The sequence below is a fragment of the Pleurodeles waltl genome, chromosome 4_2, assembly GCF_031143425.1.
Source record: "Pleurodeles waltl isolate 20211129_DDA chromosome 4_2, aPleWal1.hap1.20221129, whole genome shotgun sequence".
NCBI classification, from domain to species: domain Eukaryota; kingdom Metazoa; phylum Chordata; class Amphibia; order Caudata; family Salamandridae; genus Pleurodeles; species Pleurodeles waltl.
Genome location: NC_090443.1, coordinates 748,230,008 through 748,252,404, shown reverse-complemented (window position 1 = coordinate 748,252,404; position 22,397 = coordinate 748,230,008). Strand labels below are relative to the sequence as shown.

General features: G+C 47.2%; 1 protein-coding gene across 1 annotated transcript in view; it reads right to left on the bottom strand.

The window, feature by feature from the left end:
• The window catches only part of VAV3 (vav guanine nucleotide exchange factor 3), a 1,144,177-nt gene that overhangs the window by 169,258 nt on the left and 952,522 nt on the right, over positions 1-22,397 (bottom strand). The window contains exon 22 of the mRNA XM_069232407.1: positions 686-720. Within this exon, the coding sequence (XP_069088508.1) occupies positions 686-720 (35 nt within the window). The remainder of the gene's footprint in view (positions 1-685; positions 721-22,397) is intronic.

Genomic DNA, 22,397 nt, shown 5'->3' with positions numbered 1-22,397 from the left:
CAGCAATGCTGTCCCCGCTCCTCAGGCCCACTCCACTGTGAACAGAACTCTTTGCATATTATGAACACCACTGCCAGACTCATCGTGAAAAGAAAATATTTAACCATATATTCCCAAGAGACCTACAATGGATTCCACTTGACTTGGATATTGAGTTCAAGATTGGATGTGTCACCTACAAAGCTTTACACCACGTCATGCCTACCTACATATCTAACCTCCCTAAGCTATTCTGAGGTGTAAGACTCTGAAGAAGCAAGACCATCTTAACCCTCTTTACCTCTGAAGCAATCGTGCTCTGCAGCAGCACTGTGTTTTTCGAAGTTTCTGCCAACAGACCTACGATGCAGCCACAACATCCTGTCTTTTTGGAAAGGCCTCAAGACTCACCTCTTCAAATATTATCTCTTCAAAGCTTACCTCAATGAAGAGTAATCAAGCTGCATGGAGGCCCATATTGAACGGGCAACTTCCGCCCTGCCCTCACTCTTTCTAAGTGATAAATGGTTTTACTATTGTTGACTTTGCTATGTTCACCTCCACCTCCACACCAATTCCTGCACCCTTCAAGCTCATGTAAGCTGTTCAATTCTCCTTAAAGTGCTCTAATACCTGTCCTGGTCACAGAGTGCTATATAAACATTTGGAATAAGTAAAACATTTTTGAGAGTCTTCAGCAACTTACCATGGTTGTCCAGAGTAGTCAACAGGTTTTGGCACCTATACATTGAAATAAATTTGAAATCGCATAATTACAAACGGACCAACGGAAGTACATGTTATATGACTTTAGAAGATCAAGATATAAAATATAAAATGTGATAACTGTACTGAGTGCTACAAAGCATTGAGACCAATTAATTATTGAAAACAAATAAAAATGCAAATTTTTCATTAAAACCTTGATTTTAATCAGATTAAAACCCTGTGACTTCATTTTACTTCAAATTTAAACACATTTATTTGCATGGCTTTTCCAACACCCCATTGGAAGAACAAGCAATGTAAAAGTCAATGGGAAGAAATATAGATGAAACCCTCCTGCAGCACCACTGTTCTTGTTTGTTTCTTCCTCACAACTTGGTTCCACAGTTAAATGTGAATTATGAGTTTATAGAAGAGAAAAACACTGCCCTGTCTCCATTCTCACTGACCTTCTCCATCCAACTGCTGCACCAGGAATTCCAATACATTAGAAATCCTGCATGCTCAAATTCTACGTGGTGAATTTCACATTCCATGAAAGCTACAGAAACAAGACATCTAACACCTTTAAAAATCTATATAAAGCTTATAATGACATTAGAAGCAAAATGAAATTACAGTTTTAAGCATGCTGTGCAGGATCACAGTGTATACTCCAACTCTTATACACTATCTAAATTCTAATACTTATACATATCCTTAACATACCATTCCCCAACACAATAGAATAAATACATTCTAATGTTGTACAATTTCAACTTCTGATCACAAAAATAACAGCCCCAAATTATTCTTAAGAACTGAAACATACATGACACACGACATACAAAATCCTTCAATTTACTTGGCTGTAAAAGAGAACAACATTCCTCCCATCCTTCTGCATTTCTCCTCTCTCATTGCTCACAATCTTCTCAGTCTATCTCTCAAGCTCACACTCGTACCACTCCTGCCACTGTTCTCATTACCACCAGAAGAACCCTGTTCTCCACCATCAGGACAGAAAACAGCTCTAGGCCCATCACAGCATGGGTCAGGAATTCCAAAATTGAGCCACTGGCAACTCTCATTAGACTCACTGGCCCACTTCCCTAATTCATCATTCACTCCCCAATTTCTAAAGGTACATTTAGACAACCTACCGAAATGCCAAATCTTTCCATCACTCAATTTGGCTGAATAAGTATAAATAACAACAACTTTTAAAGGGGCAGTATATTTGTCTTGGACATTACTGTAGGAATTTTGAGTTTCATCTGATTCCCAATACTCAACTTGACCATGGATGCACCCTGTTTACGATCATAATATTTCTTATACGCATCTTGCACCTTCTTAATATTCAATCTGACCTTATCCAGTGATCTTAGAATGTCTGAAATCATTGGTTCTTTCTACAAAATTAGGCACAAATATCCCATAAAACTCTGCAAGGCCTAAAAAATATATTTTGTCTTCCTTACCATTGTGGAGGTATGAGTTGGTGATTGCTTCCACTAACTTAGGCAATATTCCCTTGTCATAAACCATGTATCCCAGATAGGTAACAGATCCCTAAGCAAATGTTTGTGAGTAACTTTAGCACATTATGTAGCCTAGAATCATGCTTCTTCCTTTTATTCCTCAAAACATGATCTCATTCTGGAAGAATACTATTACATTTAAGCCTTTACAGATGTCATACATGATATGATGTAACACCTCTGCAGCTGAAGCAAGGCCAAACGGCATGTGACAAAACTGATAACATAAAAAAAGGAGTCATAAAGGATGTTAATGGTCTACTAGTGGGATGAAGTAACACCTGATGATAAGTGGATGTCAGGTTTAATGTTTTGAACCACTTCACACCTTTAGGCACGGCCAGAAGCTCACCAGTTGTAAGTAATGGGAATTTGCTGATTTGAAACCTCCTGTTAAGGTCCATCAAATTAATGCAAAGTCTTATTTTGTAAGTGTGATCTCTAGTCGCCACTAATGGTGCCAATCACTCAAAAGATTCTACCTGCTCAATTATTTTAGCCTTATCCAGCACAATCAACTTCATTTCCACTTCTTGCATGACAGCAAAGGAAATAGTCCTCACTGTGTGCAAAATTGGTACAGCATTATTTTGAGTACTATTTCGTGAGAAAATTTCCAGTTATCACACATCCCAGGTGAATAATTTAGAAAATTCACTCCTTAAGGTATTCACAAGTAAATCATCTTAACTTACAAGTAACACCTGCTTGAGATTAAGAGCAATACCAAACGCTGTTTGATCTACCCACTCCAATACTGATGGCCCTTTCTCAGCAACAAAGTTACCCTGTAGCTACTTTACCTTTGAATTCAAAGTTCAACAGCGTGTATCTTTCTGATGAGAGTTGGCTCTGCTGCAATTGCAGACCTAAAATGTTGCCAAAATGTTAACTATAACCCTCCAAAATTAATTTCACAAACTGGCTTATTCCTAGAATAAGTGTTAACATCTAACAAATCAGATTCAACACTTAATACAGAGTCTCTATGTTTCATATCACCATCAGAGGAGTCTGACCCAGACTCATCCTGAAAAAATGTGTCCTTTGTGGAAGACAGTATTTTCCTACACACTCTGCCAAAGTGACTCATGATCCCGCAATAGGAACACTTCTGTTTGACAGCAGAACATTTCTTGTCATGAGCTAGATGGTCACCACCAGGCCTGGGCAGAAATATTAATTCCAGCAGTGGAATTAGAGGAATTGTTTAATTGTGCGTTACTCTTGTAATGCAGAATTACTTATAAATTCCACCACTCCACCAACAGAACTAATCTGCACTGTTTGGTTTTGTAAACAGGGCTGGAAGAGGGAACAGTCCATCTATGTTTAAAAAAAACACTGCAGATTAAACTATAATATGGAGTGATTTTTAAACATAGAGAGGTAATTCCCTGTTTAGACACTGTTTAGAAACCACTGCAGAGAATGTAAGGGTGGCCAGGGGTAAGCATTGCAGTTCATTTGTAATTTGGCAGTGCTATTTCTTAGTGCAAAATGAATCCTCACATCTATTTTTGGACCCAAGGGTGCATTTTGTATGAAGAAAATAACACCAAATGCCCATTTTGCCCTTTTGCGAAATCCTAAGGAATATCACTGTCATTCTGCTGAAATCCATAGATTTTGCTGGACTCCCTGGAATCAAATTCCGCCCACCCCTAGTCACCACTATCACAATGGTAGTACTCTCTGTTCTAAACACGGGAACCAGAATTATTGTTCTTCCTGAGTGTTTTACAAGCTCTAGTGACACTTTTCTAATTTTTTAGCATACGTTTATCTTTGTCATCACTTTGCACATTTGTTCGAGCTCTGAAGAGTTAACAATTGCCTTTTGGGTACATCTTTTGGATAATTCTGCTTTTTTGACAAAGCCTACTACACCTTTCAATCTCCATAAACCCACAAGTTCACTTGAATGAGTGTTTGTTCGTGTGCATTAATATTGGGTCTTGACGTCGAGATCGTCGAGAAGGGTGACAAATTTTCATTTTATAGACAACTTCCTTAAGGACAATACACAGGCCCTCATTATGACATTGACGGTAAGTGCAGCTTACCGCCATGCTGACTGCCGCCAATATACTGTGACCGTGCGTATTATGACACACACATAGAAATCCGCCACTATATAGACACACACACAAGTCTGCCACACCTAAGGTCAGTGATAAAATGGCGGTACCAAAACCCACACCGTTACGCCAAGAGAACTACGCCCACAGCATTATGACCCATGGATCACCGCAGCAGACATTCAACCGCGGTAAACCATTGGCTGTACATACCGCCGCGCTCAAAATACACACACATACAAAACACCACTTCATTGGTCAATTTAAATAACACACACCTGACACCCATACACACACCAAACCCACATACCCACACCACTATAAAACACACACCCACATTACCCACAACCCTTTACCACTACAATTTACAACAGAGATAGAGACATGCCAGGAACAACCACAGAACCAGAGTCACAGAACACCATCATCCGTACACTATCCACGCACCTCACATCACACACCCCAACACATCACTCAACATACCCTCACACACACCACTCACACTACACCCATGGCTCCACAAAGGCACCCCAGGTTCTCAGAGGAGGAGCTAAGGGTCATGGTGGAGGAAATCATGTGGGTAGAGCCACAGCTGTTCAGATCACAGGTGCAGCAGACATCCATTGCAAGGAAGATGGAGCTATGGCAGAGAGTCGTGGACAGGGTCAACGCCGTGGGACAGCTTCCCAGAACAAGGGATAACATCAGGAAGAGGTGGAACGACCTACGGGGAAGTGGCGTTCCGTGGTTGCAAGACACCTGATAGCTGTACAGAGGACTGGCGGTGGACCCCCACCTCCTCCCTCACAACTAACAACATGGGAGGAGCAAGTCTTGGCGATCATGCATCCTGAGGGCCTGGCAGGAGTAGCAGGAGGACTGGACTCTGGTAAGTCAAATCTTAACTACTTTCACCCCACCTACCTGCATGCCATCACATACCCCCACCCCAACCCCTATCAGCATCACCCCACCACCTCACATACACCCCACCATCACAACCCACCCCTCCCAGTACCCAGCACTGCATGCAACACCAATGCATGGACACCTATCACCACAGCATGCACAGTAGTGACAATCACTTAGCCAATCAAATAACAACTCACACAAGCCAACCATAGAGGGAAACATACCCATGCACAAGATGTCGTACGCAGTAACAATAACAAATCAAATCAAATCAAATCATTAACATTTATAAAGCACGCTACTCACCCGTGCGGGTCTCAAGGCGCTAGGGGGAAGGGGGAGTTACTGCTGCTCGAAAAGCCAGGTCTTGAGGAGTCTCCGGAATGCGGAGTGGTCCTGGGTGGTCCTGAGGCTGGTGGGGAGGGTGTTCCAGGTCTTGGCTGCCAGGAAGGAGAAGGACCTCCCACCCGCCGTGGAGCGGCGGATGTGAGGGACGGCAGCGAGCGCGAGGCCAGAGGAACGGAGGAGACGGGTGGGGGCGTAGAAGCTGAGGCGACGGTTGAGGTATTCCGGTCCCTTGTTGTGGAGGGCTTTGTGTGCGTGGGTGAGAAGTCGGAAGGTGATCCTTTTGCTGACGGGGAGCCAATGCAGGTGTCTCAGGTGTGCGGAGATGTGGCTGTTGCGGGGTACATTGAGGATGAGGCGGGCCGAGGCGTTTTGAATACATTGCAGGCGTTTTTGGAGTTTAGCGGTGGTCCCAGCATAGAGGGTGTTGCCGTAGTCCAGGCGGCTCGTGACGAGGGCGTGGGTCACGGTTTTTCTAGTGTCGGCGGGGATCCAGCGGAAGATCTTGCGGAGCATGCGGAGCATGCGGAGGGTGAGGAAGCAGGCGGAGGACACGGCGTTGACTTGCTTGGTCATGGTGAGAAGAGGGTCCAAGATGAAGCCGATGTTGGGGGCGTGGTCTGAGGGGGTCGGTACGGTACCAAGGGCCGCGGGCCACCAGGAGTCGTCCCAAGCGGACGGGGTGTTGCGGAGGATGAGGACTTCCGTTTTGTCAGAGTTCAGCTTTAGGCGGCTGAGCCTCATCCAGTCTGCGACGTCCTTCATGCCCTCTTGTAGGTTGGTCTTGGCGCTGGCAGGGTCCTTGGTGAGGGAGAGTATAAGTTGGGTGTCGTCGGCGTAGGAGGTGATGATGATGTCGTGCTTGCGTACGATGTCGGTGAGGGGGCTCATGTAGACATTGAAGAGTGTCGGGCTGAGTGATGGGGTCTGAGCGAAACGGTGGGAGGTAATCTCTTTGAGAGCGGTTTGAGAGGAAGGAGGCGATCCAGTTCAGGGCCTGGCCTTGGATCCCGGTGGATCGGAGGCGGGTTATTGGGGTGCGGTGACAGACGGTGTCGAAGGCCGCCGAGAGGTCGAGGAGGATTAGGGCGACTGTTTCACCGTTGTCCATCAGGGTTCTGATGTCGTCTGTGACTGAGATGAGGGTGGTTTCAGTGCTGTGGTTGGTTCGGAATCCGGTTTGTGAAGGGTCGAGCAGGTTGTTGTCTTCCAGGAAGGTGGTAAGCTGTTTGTTGACGGTCTTCTCTATTACCTTGGCAGGGAAGGGGAGGAGCGAGATGGGGCGGAAGTTTTTCAGGTCGCTAGGATCAGCCGTAGGTTTCTTTAGTAGGGCATTGACTTCGGCGTGTTTCCAGCTTTCGGGGAAGGTAGCAGAAGAAAATGAAGAGTTGATGACGGCCTGGAGGTGCGGGGCGATGATGTCGTCGGCTTTATTGAAGATGAAGTGAGGGCAGGGGTCCGATGGGGCGCCGGAGTGGATAGAGTTCATGGTGGTTTTGGTTTCTTCAGTGTTGATGGGGGTCCAGGCGTTGAGGGTGATGGCCGGGGGTCTGGGTTCGGTGATGCTTGGTTGGGTCTGGTGTCCGAAGCTGTCGTGGAGGTCGCTGATCTTGCGATGGAAGAAGGTGGCGAGGGAGTTGCACAAGTCTTGTGAGGGCGTGACGGTGTTGGTGTTGGCGTTGGCGTTGGGGTTGGAGAACTCTTTGATGATGCTGAAAAGTTCTCTGCTGTTGTGGCTGTTTTTGTCCAGTCTGTCGGTGAAAAAGTTCCTTTTGGCTGCGCGGATCAGGTGGTGGTGTTCGCGGGTTGCGTTTTTGAGGGCGGTCATGTTGTCGGCGGTGTGGTCCTTGCGCCAGGCCTTCTCGAGGGCGCGACAAGTTTTCTTCGATTCTTTAAGGGTGTCAGAGAACCAGAGAGGTTTTTTGGTGATGGCCTGTTGATGCGTGCGTCTGAGGGGAGCAAGGTTGTCTGCGCAGTTGGAGATCCAGTTCGAGAGGCTGAGGGCTGCGTTGTTGGGGTCGGTGGTGAGGGTAGGTTGGTTGATGGCGAGTGCGGAGAGGAGTTGCTCTTCGGGGATTTTGTTCCACTGTCGACGAGGGATGGGTTGAGTGCGGAGGTGGCGGGTCTCGTGTCGGAATGTGAAATGGACACAGCTGTGGTCGGTCCAGTGTAGAGCGGAGGCGTGGCTGAAGGAGACGTGTTTGCTGGCGGAGAAGATAGGGTCAAGCGTATGTCCGGCGATGTGGGTGGCGGTGTTCACCAGTTGCTTGAGGCCGAGGTTGGCGAGGTTGTCGAGCAGGGCGGTGGTGTTGGGGTCATTGTTTTGTTCCAGATAGAAGTTGAGGTCGCCTAGGAGGATGTAGTCCGGCGAGGCGAGGGCGTGCGGGGAGACGAAGTCGGCGATGGTGTCGCTGAAAGGTGCGCGTGGTCCGGGGGGACGGTAGACGAGGGATCCTCTAAGGGTGGTCCTGGGGTCAGTGCGAATCTGGAAATGCAGATGTTCAGTGGCGAGAGGGGTGTCTTCGGTGGAGGTGGTGACGCTGATGGAGTCTTTGAAGACGATGGCGATACCTCCTCCTACTTGGTTGGTGCGGTCTTTTATGGAAATCTTGTAGCCTTCGGGGATGGCAGTGGCGATGTCTGGGGCCACTGCATTTACTTCCCCACAGGACTCCCACACAACGTCACAGGAGAGGAGGTGCCAGCAACATCCATTCCCCCACCAGAAGAGTCCCACAGTGATGACAGCACCTCTGCACACCTGAATCAGGATGACCAACCTGGCCCATCAGGGACCTCTGGACAGTCGGTTACCCAGGCACAGTCCCATACCACCACAGAGCCTCCCCACTCAGGAAACACCAGCACAGCACCCACCCAGCGGGCCCATACTACTGTCCCCAGGACACGTCAATCCGCAGTGTGTCCACCACTACAGGGACCCCAGACAACCCCACAGTGGGCACACGGTTCAGGGGACAGTGGCACAGGACAACGGGGAAACTGGGAGGACTGCTGTGCGACATGGGGAGGACAAGCCCAGGGAACCGACTCTCTACAAGGCACTCACCAACATCCTAGGAGCATACCACCATTCCCAGGGGACCATGGGCCAAGCTGCAAGAGACCCAGCGGGTGCAGGAGGGACAGTACCAGGGCATCAGGGAGGACCTGAAGGATATCCACACCACCCTGGTCACCACTGCAGGGGTGCTGGCAGACATGGGCAACACCATGAGGGAGGCAGGGGCACACCAACGGGCCCCTGACACTAGCCACACCGATGAACAGCCTTCCACCTCCGCTGACACTAGTGGACAGGAGGCCCCACCACAGGAACAACAGGCCACCAGCATCCCAACCCCTGCAGAAGGAGAACCACCCCACAAACCGGCCCTATGATCCAGGCAGAAGCCAGAGAACATTGCCAAGACCCCCACCAGAAAATAAGACTCTCCTGATTGTCACCCTTGTGTCCCACTCTGTCACCCTGTCCACCTTGAACTGCTGTTGATCCACTTCCCATGCCCCCTTGGACAATGCACCTTTAAACAAATAGACTGGACCCTATCCTGGAATTTCCTCCACCATCACCCAAGCCCATTGCACATCCCCATTTACTTCTCACCACTGAAATAAACACCTTTGGAAAAAAAAGTATTTCAAATGATTTAAGGATGAAGTTGTTTAATAATCAGTAGACATTGGAAATAGACTGTACAGTGAAGTATACATAGTTATGACCTGTAATGTGCTGCAGTCAATACACCAGGAGCCACAGGAGGGCACAAATATCTGCAAATAGACATGTTAAAGGATACAATAAGTGGCCTTTGTAGTGTGAACAGTAGCCAGCCAGAGAAAATTAATTTCACAAAACAGCAATGGAAGGTGAGGTTACAGTGTCTTACCTGTGTGTCACTGGAAGTACTGTTGTATTATAGTTGTTCTGTTATCCACATCCTCTGCCTCCTCTTCGTCACTGTCCACAGGCTCCACCGCTGCCACACAACCATCTCCAGCCTCATCCTCCTGCAGAAAAGGCACCTGGCGTCTCAAGGCCAGGTTGTGCAACATGCAACATGCAACAATGATCTGGCACATCATCTTGGGTGAGTAGCACAGGGATCCACCTGTCAGATGGAGGCACCTGAACCTGGCCTTCAGGAGGCCAAAGGTGCGCTCAATGATCCTCCTTGTTCGCCCATGTGCCTCATTGTAACGTTCCTCTGCCCTTGTCCTGTGATTCCTCACTGGGGTCAGTAGCCATGAGAGGTTGGGGTAACCAGAGTCACCTGTAAATATCGAGGGATACCTGTTAGCGAGACACTCACCCTTAGGGTCAACCCCACAACCATATACCAACATACACTGGGTGGGGACCATGGGCTCACCTATTAGCCACACCCTCTGGAGTTGAGCCATTACATATGGGATGCTGTTATTCCTCAGGATAAAGGCATCATGCACAGACCCAGGATACTTTGCATTCACATGGGAGATGTCCTGGTCTGCCAGGCACACTATCTGCACATTCATAGAGTGAAAGCTCTTTCAGTTTCTGTACACCTGTTCATTTCTCAGGTGGGGGGGGCAAAGGCAATATGTGTACCATCAATAGCACCATTGATGTTGGGGATATGTCCCAGTGCATAGAAGTCAGCCTTCACAGTGGCCAAATCCTCCACCTGGGGGAAAACTATGTAGCTGCGCATGTGTTTCATCAGGGCAGACAACACTCTGGTCAGCATGTTTGAGAAAATAGGCTGTGACTTCCCTGCTGCCATGGCCACTGTCGCTTGAAAGGAGCAACTTGGCAAGAAATGTAGCACTGATAGGACTTGCACAATAGGGGGGATACCAGTGGGGTGACGGATAGCTGAGATCAGGTCTTGCTCTAATTGGGCACCCAGCTCTTGGATTGTGGCCCTATCAAGTCTGTAGGTGAGGATAATGTGCCTGTCCTCCATTGTTGCCAGGTCCACCAGGGGTCTGTACACGGAGGATGTCTCCATCTCCAATTCATCCGCAGGGGTTGAACTCTAGGGTGAAAAACAGTGAGCAGATGGTCATATTCAAACATATCCTCAGAGTAAAATGCCGTGCAAGTTGTGACAGAAACAGTATGTGATTATGTAGATCTGTAAATGTGCCTATGTCTGCTGTGACACAGTTAGGTGCCATGACATCCCCCCCCGGAAATGGCAGCCGTCTGACCTGTGTGGAGGGACAAGTGAAAATGAAGTAATTCCGCTGATGTTGTCCATCGTTGCGTGAGGTGGTCGACGACCGCCGCACAACACCTCATTAGTTATCATATTGCCTTATGGGTTCCAGTAGCCAATGGTGATGTACGCCGGCGGTGACGGTACGCACCTCTGCGGACATGCCCACCATTTTCTATATGTTCACTCACTTGCTATCTGACCTTCAACAGGAGAGGACCTACACTGCAAGTGCTGCTGTGTCTGGAAGCGACCATGGCTCGAGTGTCTGGGGAAAGGGCCCCTGCCTTCACTTCGGAGGAGTTGGGGAGACTGGTGGATGTTGTCCCACTACTTATGGGACCCATAATGTCGATGGAAATCTCCTCCCACACTTTTTTGGGAATTTCTTTCAACACTAATGGTTGAGTTTTAAGTTTTAAAGTTTTGTCTGCCACTCTGCACTCCACACAATCATGCTCCTTCCTTTCTACCGCGATAGCCATACCTGGCCACCAATATACACCTCTCATCCATTCTTTGGTTTTACATATACCATGATGACCCTAATGTGCTAGATCAATTAAACGTCCACGTATTTTACAAGGCGGCACTAACCTGCAACCCCTCAAAATCAACCCATCATGTATTGAAAGTTCATGCCAAATTTTCTTATATTGTTCACCAAACTCAACAGATTCATTAGGCATTAAGCCTGAAAGTAGTAAGTTTTTGATCTTTCTTAGTTCATCATCATCGCTTAATTCTTGTTTCCACACTTGATATGACAAACTTTTATATCATCATCAATCCACCAGAAATCATCATGATTCTCTTCTTCTAAGTCTATTGCTCTCATTCTGGACAGACAATCAGCAGTCCTGTTCTCATACTCTGGCACATTTTTTACCTCAAAATGAAAATCTTGCAGTCCAACTATCCACTTGCAAATACGTTCAGAAATATTGTCCAACCCTTTTTTCCAAAAACTTTGCGTAAAGGTTTGTGATCAATTTGTACTTCAAACCGGTTACCCCACAAAAATTGCTTAAACTTCTTAACAGCCCAGAAAATGGCTAAAGCTTCCTTTTCTATCGTGGAATACCTGCATTCCGCTCCCCGCAATCCACGAGAGGCAAAAGCAATAACATTCATCTTCCCATCATTCATTTGTTTTAGAACACAACCTAACCCCTTTCCTGAAGCATCAGTTGTGATACAACAGGGCAAACCAGGATGAAAAGTACTGAGTGATTGAGCAGAAGACAAGCCCTGTTTTAAATCATCGAATTGCCTTTGACATTCAACACTCCATACGAATTCTGAACCTTTCTTGAGAAGATCTCTTATAAAGCAACTTCTCCTTGCAAAATCAGGAATAATCCTGACATAGAATTCTGCCATTCCTAGAAAAATCTGAACTTCCTCTCTGTTAGGAGGAGCTGCTAAATTCACGATAGATTTCACTGATTCTTCTTTAGGTTTTACCCCATCTCCTGAAGCAATATGCCCTAAGTATGAAATTTCTGAATTGAAGAATTTACATTTAGTCCCTTTTAGAGTAATCCCTTTTTATCAAAAAATAGTCAGGACCTTCCTCACCAATTCTTTATGTTGCTCAAAGGTATCAGAGAAAATGAGAACATCATCTTGGAAAAACTTCACTCCCACAATGCCACCCAGTATCTCATTCATTAATCTCTGAAAGACTGAAGCCGCTGAGCAAAGCCCAAAAGGCATCCTATTGAATTTGAACACTCCAAAAGGTGTTATAAAAGAAGTGAGCACTTCATTACCCTCAAAGACCGCCAGGGCTGTTTTGGTGATTGCACCGCCAATAGGCTGGCGGTGCAATCTTGCCTATTTTGACCGCGGCGGAAGCACTGCGGTCGGACTGCCGGGCCCGGCGTTTTACGGCCATGGTGGTCACGGCGGTTGTAATCCGCCAGGGCAGCGCTGCCCAGGGGATTACAAGTCCCCTTCCCGCCACCCTGTCCATGGCGGTAGGAACTGCCATGGAAAGGCTGGCGGGAAGGGGAGTCGTGGGGCCTGGGGGCCCCACACTGCTTTTCACTGTCTGCAAAGCAGACAGTGGAAAGCACGACGGGTGCAGCTGCACCCGTCGCACAGCCACAACACCGCCAGCTCCATTTGGAGCCTGCTCCCATGTTGCGGCCTACATCCCCTCTGATCTGGTGGGCGGAAACTCTGTTTCCGCCCGCCGGCCCAGCAGGGATGTCAGAATGGGCACGGCGGGAGTGCGGCTGCATTGGTGGCCGCACAGCGGTTACAACTTGGCGGGCAGAGGTTGCCGCCCACCAAGGTTGTAATGAGGCCCATAATCTAATGTCACCAGACCCTTTAGTTGCCACCACTATGGGTGCAATCCACTCAGCTGCTTCTACTTTCTCAATTATTCCTTCCGACAGCAATTGCTGTAGTTCTTCTTTAACTTTACTCTGAACACTGAATGGAATGCTCCTAACTTTGCACGCTATAGGAGAAGCATTATCCTTCAATACGAGGCGATGTTTATAGCCTTTGACACATCCAGCTTTCCCACTGAAGATGTCAGGAAACTCATTCATGAGCTCATCACCAACACTTCAAATCTTTTGTACTTGTACCTGTGGCACTGAGTTGGGATTTAATATAATCCCCAACAACTTGTGGTGTGGCCAACTCAGTATGGTATCACCAATTACAGGGACATACACTTTTCCTTCAATTCTGTTTCCTTTTAAAACAATCTTAGCATCAAAGTATCCCTTCAATTCAATAGGTTAACCACCATAACTGTATGGCGTCACATCAGGATCATGAAGAATTACTTTCCCAAGAAAATGTTTAACAAAATCTTTTTCAGAAACTCAGGTCAACTTGGCACCTGAATCCATCATCATCGAAACATTAGCTCCATTTACTCCCACAACATCACATGGATAGTCACACCGAATATTTGATACGCAATTAACATAATTAACTATTTGAAGAATAAAACTTTGTTCTTCATCTTCTTCACTCACACATTCAACCTCACTCACTTTCACTAGTTTCTTCTCTAATGATTTGCAACACTTAGCAAAGTGTCCCTTTTCCCCCACATCTGTTATATACCACATTGAAGGCTGTACATACTTTGCTATTAGCTAAATGCGAAGCTGAATTGCATCTAAAACATAACAATTTTGGTTTAACACTGGAATAAGCTTTAGGTTTGGCTTTAACACCTAACGTCTGAATCCTATTAGTGACATCTTTAGATTTCTTCAAGTTCTCAATACAGGTTTCTGAATGCTCAATCTGTTTCGCAACAACTAAGACTTCATCTAATGTTGGGTCACTCTTAGACCATAAGGCTTCTCTAATCTTGTCACTCTTGCACTCCAACATGAACTGATCTCGTATACGTTCTTCAAGTTTGTCACCAAAGTTGCATTGTCCTGCCAATTTGCATAAATTTGTCACAAAATCCTCAATATTCTCTGTATCATTTTGTCTGCATTTTCCAAAGTAGTATCTCTGAAGAATGATAGAAACTTTGGGAACATAATGCCTATCCAATTTCATCAAAGTCAACTCAAATTAATTTAAAGATGAATCTCCTTCCGCTCCAGCCGGCACATCAGTAGAGGGTAAAGTTTCTAAAATTTCTTGTCCTTCAGCCCCTAGCCAGTGCTGTAAGATAGAGGTTTTCCTGTCAGCTGATAGATTACTGCCACATACACGAATATATGTCAACAGAACTTTTTTCCATTTTCTCCATGGTATAGGAGGATCTCCTGGCACAGATAGAAAAAACGGTGGTGGAGTGATATTTTGCATAGTTCAGATGTAGTATCTTCAATGTGATTTAAAATCCTTCTTTTCAAAACTTCAAATATTTTAAAAAACTTGTATATATGTAAGTTGAAATCACTGATAGCAGAATAATACAGAAGTGCTTAACTGTGCCATCATTATTTTTATATGATCTGTAGAGACATACAATTGTTTTCATTTAATAGAAACACATAGTGCGTTGGTACAATGTAGATACAGATGAAGACAACGTTGTTGTGTAATTGTAGTAGGTAACGGAGTGTTACTAAGCGCGTGTTGAAAGAAAAGCTGGTAACCAAGGTAAGAGTTTCCTTGGTTATGCATTCATGCGTGAGAGATTATAGGTTCACGAGCCGGAGAAGAGCTGGTAACCATGGAAAGTGTTGCCAAGCAATAATGCACGAGGTTGCTAAGCGCATGCTGCTATGACTGACAGGTAGTTTTCAAAACATCACGCGCTCGTAATAAGCAAGCCAGGAGTTTGTGAAAAATATATTATTTTTCATACAACAGTACCTCAATTCTGAAGGAGAAATGTTGAAGTTTCCTTTCAATCAAGTATGTAGGCCAATGCTGTTTCTTTAGAATCTAAGGTGAATTCGATGTCCAAGTCGTCGCCAAATTTGTAGAGGTGTGACCGGAAGAACAAGGCATCAATATTGGAGCGAAGGTTGTATTTGATATTTATTTGTAAGTTTCTTCACCACAGAAACTCCAGCCACTCCTCCTTGCCGCTCTCCCTTGCTCCAATTGCCCTCTCTCCCTCAACATTCCAGATCTCCCAAGAGCACTGACAAGGAGGAGGGATGGAACATACCAATTCCCACATAATTAACGTCACAGATAAATGAATAAATATAACTCAACACTAAAACACCACAGTACTGTGTGTGTGAGCCTCGTGTAAGGGGGAGTGGCTGAGGGGTCGTGGGAAGAGTGCTGCATGTATGGTGGTCAATGTATGTGTGTAAGGGGATGGGAGGAATATGGTGGGCCATGAGTGTAACAGTCCGGACGGTCTGACTAATACCTTTTTTTATGTATCTTTTTCTGCAGGACAGCCTCCATCAGAAAAAGGGTATTTGGCATGCCACTGCCAAAGAGGTGCAGACCCTGGGGGTCTTTGACAGGTGGAGCACCCACTGTCACAAACGGTGGGAGGACCTGCGCCGCTGGGCAAGGAAGATGGCGGAGGCCCAGCTGGGGCTGGCCTCCCAACGAGGAACGGGTGCCCATTGTACCCTGACGCCCCTGATATTCCACATCCTGGCGGTGGCCTATCTGGAGTTGGATGGGCGCTTGAAGGCATCACAGCAGCCACAAGGGGGTGAATACAGTTTCAGAATCAGAAAATAGCGCATGTTGAAGTGTTATTTGGGTGGGGGATGTGGGTCTGTGGGTGGCCCTAGGCCAGGACGAACGTGCCAGGGTAGGTTACTTGATGGGCAGGGTCTGATGCACTCCAACCCCAAATATGCTAGTGGGCATCTACTACTGGGTGGTTCGTGTGGGTTTCAGCTGTGCTGCTATTGGCGTTAGGCATTGTACTCCATGGCCTGGTGACTAGCATTGTAACTGGTAGTGAATGGCCTAGTGCATAGGGCTGTTCCCTGTGTGTTGTGTACGCCAATGGTGGTGTGGCTGCTGGCATTGACCAAGTGTATCCTCTGTCCCTCCTCCCCTTTTTGTTTTGTCACCCTGTCCTTGTGTGCATTAGCATCATCTAGCGGAGGAGCAGAGGCACCGGCGACGGAGGGAGCTGCATCCCGCATAGCCCATGAGGCCGAATCCACCGATGGTGAAGGCACTAGTGGGACGGAGGGTGAGGGGACACCACGGCGGAGACTGGAGGGAACATTTCGGACCGCAACACCTCCTCTGATGGAAGCTCCCTGGTGGTGGCAGACATCTCTGTGCCCACCCCAACTACAGGTAAAGCTGCCACCCCCGTACCAGCCCCGCCCTCCAAGCAGCCCCTCAGCGTGTTTCCTGTGCCCGTTCACCCAGGAGGGTGGACATTTCCTTCGCCCCAGGCACCTCAGGCCCTGCCCCAATCAGCCCTGCTTCCCTCAGTGAGGAGTCTATTGACCTCCTGCGATCCATCTCTGTTGGGCAGTCAACCATAGTGAATGCCATCCAGGGTCTGGCAGGGCATTTGCAACAAACAAATGCATTCCTGGAGGGCATTCACTCTGGCGTGGCAGTCCAACAGAGATAATTCCAGGCTCTGGCCAACTCACTGATGCCAGCTATTGTCCCTGTTTCTAGCCTTTCCCTCCAACTTCCTCTACCCAGTCCCATTCCCCTTAACCCCAGCCTATTCCAAGCACACCTTCAGACCAGCATGCACCCAAATCAACACACAGAAGTGGCTCAGGCAAACACAAGCACCACACTTCATCCCACAAGCACTCACACAAGCACCATCCAGATGCAGACACACCAACATCCACTGCCTCCACTGTGTCCCCCTCCTCCTCTTCGTCCACCTCCCTCCCAGTAGCGTCTCCACTCACACCTGCATGCACTACATTCTGATCCACTACCTCCATCACCATCACGCCTATCACTACACGCCCCTCACTGTCAGTCACCACCCCCACATCCATGCACACCTCCCCTGTGTCCTCTCCCACTGTGTCTGTGCCTCCTCCTCCCAAAGTACACAAACGCAAGCACTCAGAAACCCAACAGCCATCCACCTCACGACAGCATCTAGCCCATGCACCTGCACCCAAACACAGCAGACAGACACCTCCTACAACCACTCCCTCTTCCTCCACTCTCAAACCTTCACCCTCTTCCAGCCCCACTGCCCCTAAAAAGCTTTTCCTCTCCACCCTTGACCTATTCCCTGCCCCTCCCCCCCTGCCCTTCACTTCGGGCCAGGGTGGTCAGGACCCAGGCTAGCACCTCAGCCACCCAGTCCACAGCCACTGCAGTTGTGCGAGACTCCATGAAGACACCTGTCCACACAGCCAGTGTGCCTGCACCAGCTGTAAAGGGCAAAAAGGGAGCACCAGCTGGCAAATCCGAAAAGGGTGCACCAGTTGGGAGAAGCAAGGAGGCACCACCAGCTGGCAGAAGCAAGGAGGCACCACCAGCTGGCAGAAGCAAGGAGGCACCAGCAGCTGGCAAATGCAAGAAGGCACCACCATCTGGAAGAAGCAAGAAAGCACCACCAGCTGCCAAGGGCAGGAAGGGAACACCAGCTGCCAAGGTCATTGACAAAGGCACAGACACCGCAGGCAGGATGGATATGGAGCCTGGTGCTGGAGCAGCATCTGAGCAAACAACACCAGCCATGGCACTTCAGCTGTCCAAGGCTGGAGCCTCCCCCCACCACAGGCAGCACCACCAACAGCACTGCCGCCTGCACCGCCACCAGCACCATTGCAGCACCACTGCCAGCAGCAGCAGCCCCAGTGGGCAACCGTCCAAGGCTGCAGGGGAAGGGCTGGAGCCTCCCCACACCACAGGCAGCACCGCCACTGCCACCACTGAGCAGCCATCATCGCCGGCGAGCAGTGTGCAGTCATGCCTCCAGGGGCTGTAGTGCGTCCTGTCCCCTGCAAAAACTGTAGGTGTGACACCCAGGTGAGAGACTGTGACCTTGCACCCTCCAAGATTTGCATCACAAGGTAGAAGGCCCCCTCCAGGACCAGTGGAACAAGGCATCCACTCACCCCCTCCTTGTCCATTCCACAACCAGTGGAAGAAGGCATCCATTCACCCCCTCCTTGCCAGGATGAAGCACACTGGGCACAAGGTCCCCTCCAGGACCAGTGGAAGAAGGCATCCACTCACCCCCTCCTTGCAAGGATGAAGCACACTGGGCACAAGGCCCCCTCCAGAACCAGTAGAAGAAGGAATCAACTCCCCCCTCCTTGCCAGGATAAAGCACACTGGGTACAAAGCCCCCTCAAGAACCAGTGGAAGAAGGCATCCACTAACCCCCTCCTTGCCAGGATGAAGCATACTGGGCACAAGGCCCCCTCCAGAACCAGTGGAAGAAGGCACCCACTCACCCCCTCCTTGCCAGGATTAAGCACACTGGGCACAAAGCCCCCTCCAGAACCAGTGGAGAAGCCATCCACTTGAGAGACTGTGGCCTTGCACTCCCCAGGACCAAGATGGGCAAACCACCAATTTGAGAGACTGTGGCCTTGCTCTCCCCAGGACCAAGCAGTGGGCAAACCACCCACTTGAGAGACTGTGGCTTTGCACTCCCCAGGACCAAGCAGTGGGCATGTGGCCCCCTCCAGGAGCAGTGGCGTTGTACCATCTTCCGGCTGAGGTGCGCCCCTTCCCCTTCAGGTGCCTGTGTATTTTCAAACTGATGCCCCAGCATGTTCTCTTCGTATTGAGGCAGGAGTCAAGTGGGGCCTTGGCCTATGTGATATGGCCCTGTGGCCCACAGACATTTTGGACTGGGCCGTGTCCCTCCATTTGTATATTTTGTAGATACTGTTTTGTGCTTTGAGGACGTATTTATAGAAATGTATATTATTACACTGACTTTACTCACTTCCGTTTGTCCATGCGTTATTCCTGAGGGGTGTATATGTAATGTTGTTGCATCTGTTTGTGTGTATGGTGTTGGGGGTGGGGGCTGTTGTGTGTTGCGTGTGTGTGTAAACCGGCATAGGTAACACCTGTAGTTCCGGCTCCATGGCGTTGTGGTTCTTCCTTGCGTGTCCAGAGGTGGGTCGTTTCCCTTTTGTGTACTGTTTACACCGTGCTTTTGATGGCGTTGGTACCACCCTGGAAAAGGTGGCAGATTGGCTTGTTGTAATAGGGTGGGCGGTACATTGTCTTCCATCTGGCTGTTGGCGGTTACCACCACGGTGCTTGTTGCTACCGCTGTGGCGGTCGGTGTGTTAAAGTGTCTATCTGTGTGAGCGGTTTCCGCCGTGGTCATAATTCCATTTTTTTTCTACCGCCGGCCTTTTGGCGGTATTACCGCCGCTTTATCACCGACCGCCAGGGTTGTAATGAGGGCCACAATCTTTTACCAGTTAACTTTTTTGGTTTTGCCTCCTTTGGAAGAAATGATAATGATCTATGGCCACACAAACAAAAGGAGACAAACAGGCGTCCTAATACTCCAGCTCATTCTTACACACATCCGATTCTTCACTTGACTTAACCTTTTTCCCACTTGAAAAGCGTAGGTCCTCAGTATGTAGCAGTATTTTCTTTTCCCTAGATAGTGTAAATTCCTCTTCATTTTCATTCTCTAACATTGAGATATAATTAACAAAGTACTATTTCCAATCCAGTCATAACCAGTTTGCGTGGTGATGGTAAGAATACTTGAGGACAGGATAGAAAGGGTACAAATGTTAGATGCAAGTCCTAAATGCTAATTCTTTTGCACCACATTACCATCAAAATGAAAAGAAAAATAATGAAGGTAAAATAAACACTCACAATCAATTAAGACTAATGTTCCCCCCGGAAAACAGTATGTCAGCACAGTTCAATCCAAGGCCATCGTGAAGGCAATGTTGTTTAAGTAGTTAGATACTGCCTGATCCAAAACGGCAGTAGTGTGTGAGTATTAATCAAACAATCAATCAATTAATCAATTTGTTGAGCGCGCTACTCACCCGGAAGGGTCTCAAGGCACTGGGGGTGAGTGCTACTGCTCGAAGAGCCAGGTCTTGAGGCGCTTCCTGAAGGTCAGGAGGTCCTGGGTCAGACGTAGGTTGGCGGGGAGGGTGTTCCAGGTTTTGGTGGCGAGGTGGGAGAAGGATCTGCCACCGGTTGTGGTACGGTGAATGCGGGGGGCTGTTGCGAGGGTGAGGTTGGTAGAGCAGAGCTGGCGTGACGGGTTGTGGAAGTTGAGTCGGTCATTGAAGTAGGCCGGTCCGATGTTGTGGAGAGCTTAGTGAGCGTGGATTAGGATTTTGAAGACGATCCTTTTGTTGACGGGTAGCCAGTGGATGTCCAGAGGTGAGCAGAGATGTGTTAGTGGTGAGGGAGGTTCAGGATGAGACGTGCTGAGGCGTTCTGGATTCTCTGGAGTTTTTTCTGGAGCTTAGCCGTTGTTCCCGCACAGTGGGCATTGCCGTAGTCCAGTCTGCTGCTAACGAGGGCATGGGTGACCATTCTTCTGGTTTCCAAGGGAATCCACCTGAAGGTCTTGCGGAACATTCGAAGGGCATTGAAGCATGAGGATGAGATGGTGTTGACTTGCTGTGTCATGGAGAGTGAAGAGTCTAGTATGAAGCTGAAGTTGCGTGCGTGGGTGGTGGGCGTTGAGGGTGACCCCAGGGCGGGCAGCCACCAGGAGTCATCCCATGCTGACTTGTTGGGGCCGAAGATAATGATCTGGGTCTTTTCTGAATTAATAGACCTCATGTTGCATTCTCCAGAATGTGAGGATCTCTAGTCAGTGGAATGACAAGCTGAAGCTGCCTGCAATGTGGCTACTCCGTGTTCGATTCATAATAGTAGCAAGCAGCATGATGAGGATCTTGTGGTGCATGTGTGTACGCCGCCCCACTTGCAGTGGCTTTGTGAGCGGTGATGTTGCACGATGAGTGAGACAACAACAGGTGGTGCCGGAGACTATCCGCAAACTTCCTTCACCTCCTAAGCTACAATAAAGCTGCGCACCAAGGACTCAAAAGAAGAAGTGCCAGAAGGGCATTGGCAAACACATGACAGGGGCTGGCTAACAGACTGGAGGCTGCACAATCCTGACAGTCCACCTACAATTTCAAAATGAAAGATGCCAACATCATCAACAGGCTGAGTAGGGGTTGGTACGATGGCCACGCTAATCCTTGTTGCCAAATTGTAGGGAGAGAAGAGTCGTATGGTAGAGAAAAGTGTTTAGACAAAATGTTGAGTTTTAAATATTGAGATACAGAAATATCAGAAAAATAATATTGTGATACAAAAATATTGTGATGCAGAAATATAATTGACAAGAATATCTATTTTCTAGGTACGTAATATTGTTTTCAAGAATATCTGTGCTGCTAATATCATTTTCAATAATATAGTTGTAAAAATATAGTTTAAAAAAAAATATCTTTATGTGTTTTAGTTCATATTTTAATGTTTCCCTAATGCAGCACACAGCGAAGTGGGAATAGTAAATTTGACCCCTTCAAACTACAACGCTTTCGCTACTGTTGGAGTGTGAATAGTACATTTTACCTCATGGCATTCTAACGCTTTCCATACTGTTGTACAAACTGCAGTGGGAATACAAAATGTTACCCTTCCGTATTCCAACACTTTCCTTACTGCTGTACAGACTGAAGTGGGAATAGTAATTTTTACCTCTCTAAAGTCCAACGCTTTCTCTACTGTTGCACGGGTTCGGGTGGGAATGGTATATCTATTATTCCCAGACTTCATTATTTTATTTTTTAATATTGTGTAAATATGTATAATATTATTATTTGATTATGTGTTCAATTGTATATTATTTGTATATATATGTATTTATTTGTATTTTCAGGAAAAACGTCATTTGTTTCTTAATATGTAATTTATTTGGTGAGTAATTTAATGTTGTGTATTTGATTTTGTAACATGTTTTATGATCTATGTATTTATATATATATATATATGTATATATATATATATATATAATATATATATATATATACATGCTTTTTTATAGTAGTAAATTGAAACAAGCAAACATGCATAAAAATTTATTTATTCTAAAATCTATTTTTAGTAATAGTAGTATATTATTAGGTATATATATATATAATATATATATATATGTATATATATATATATATATATATATATATATATTTGTATATTTATATTTA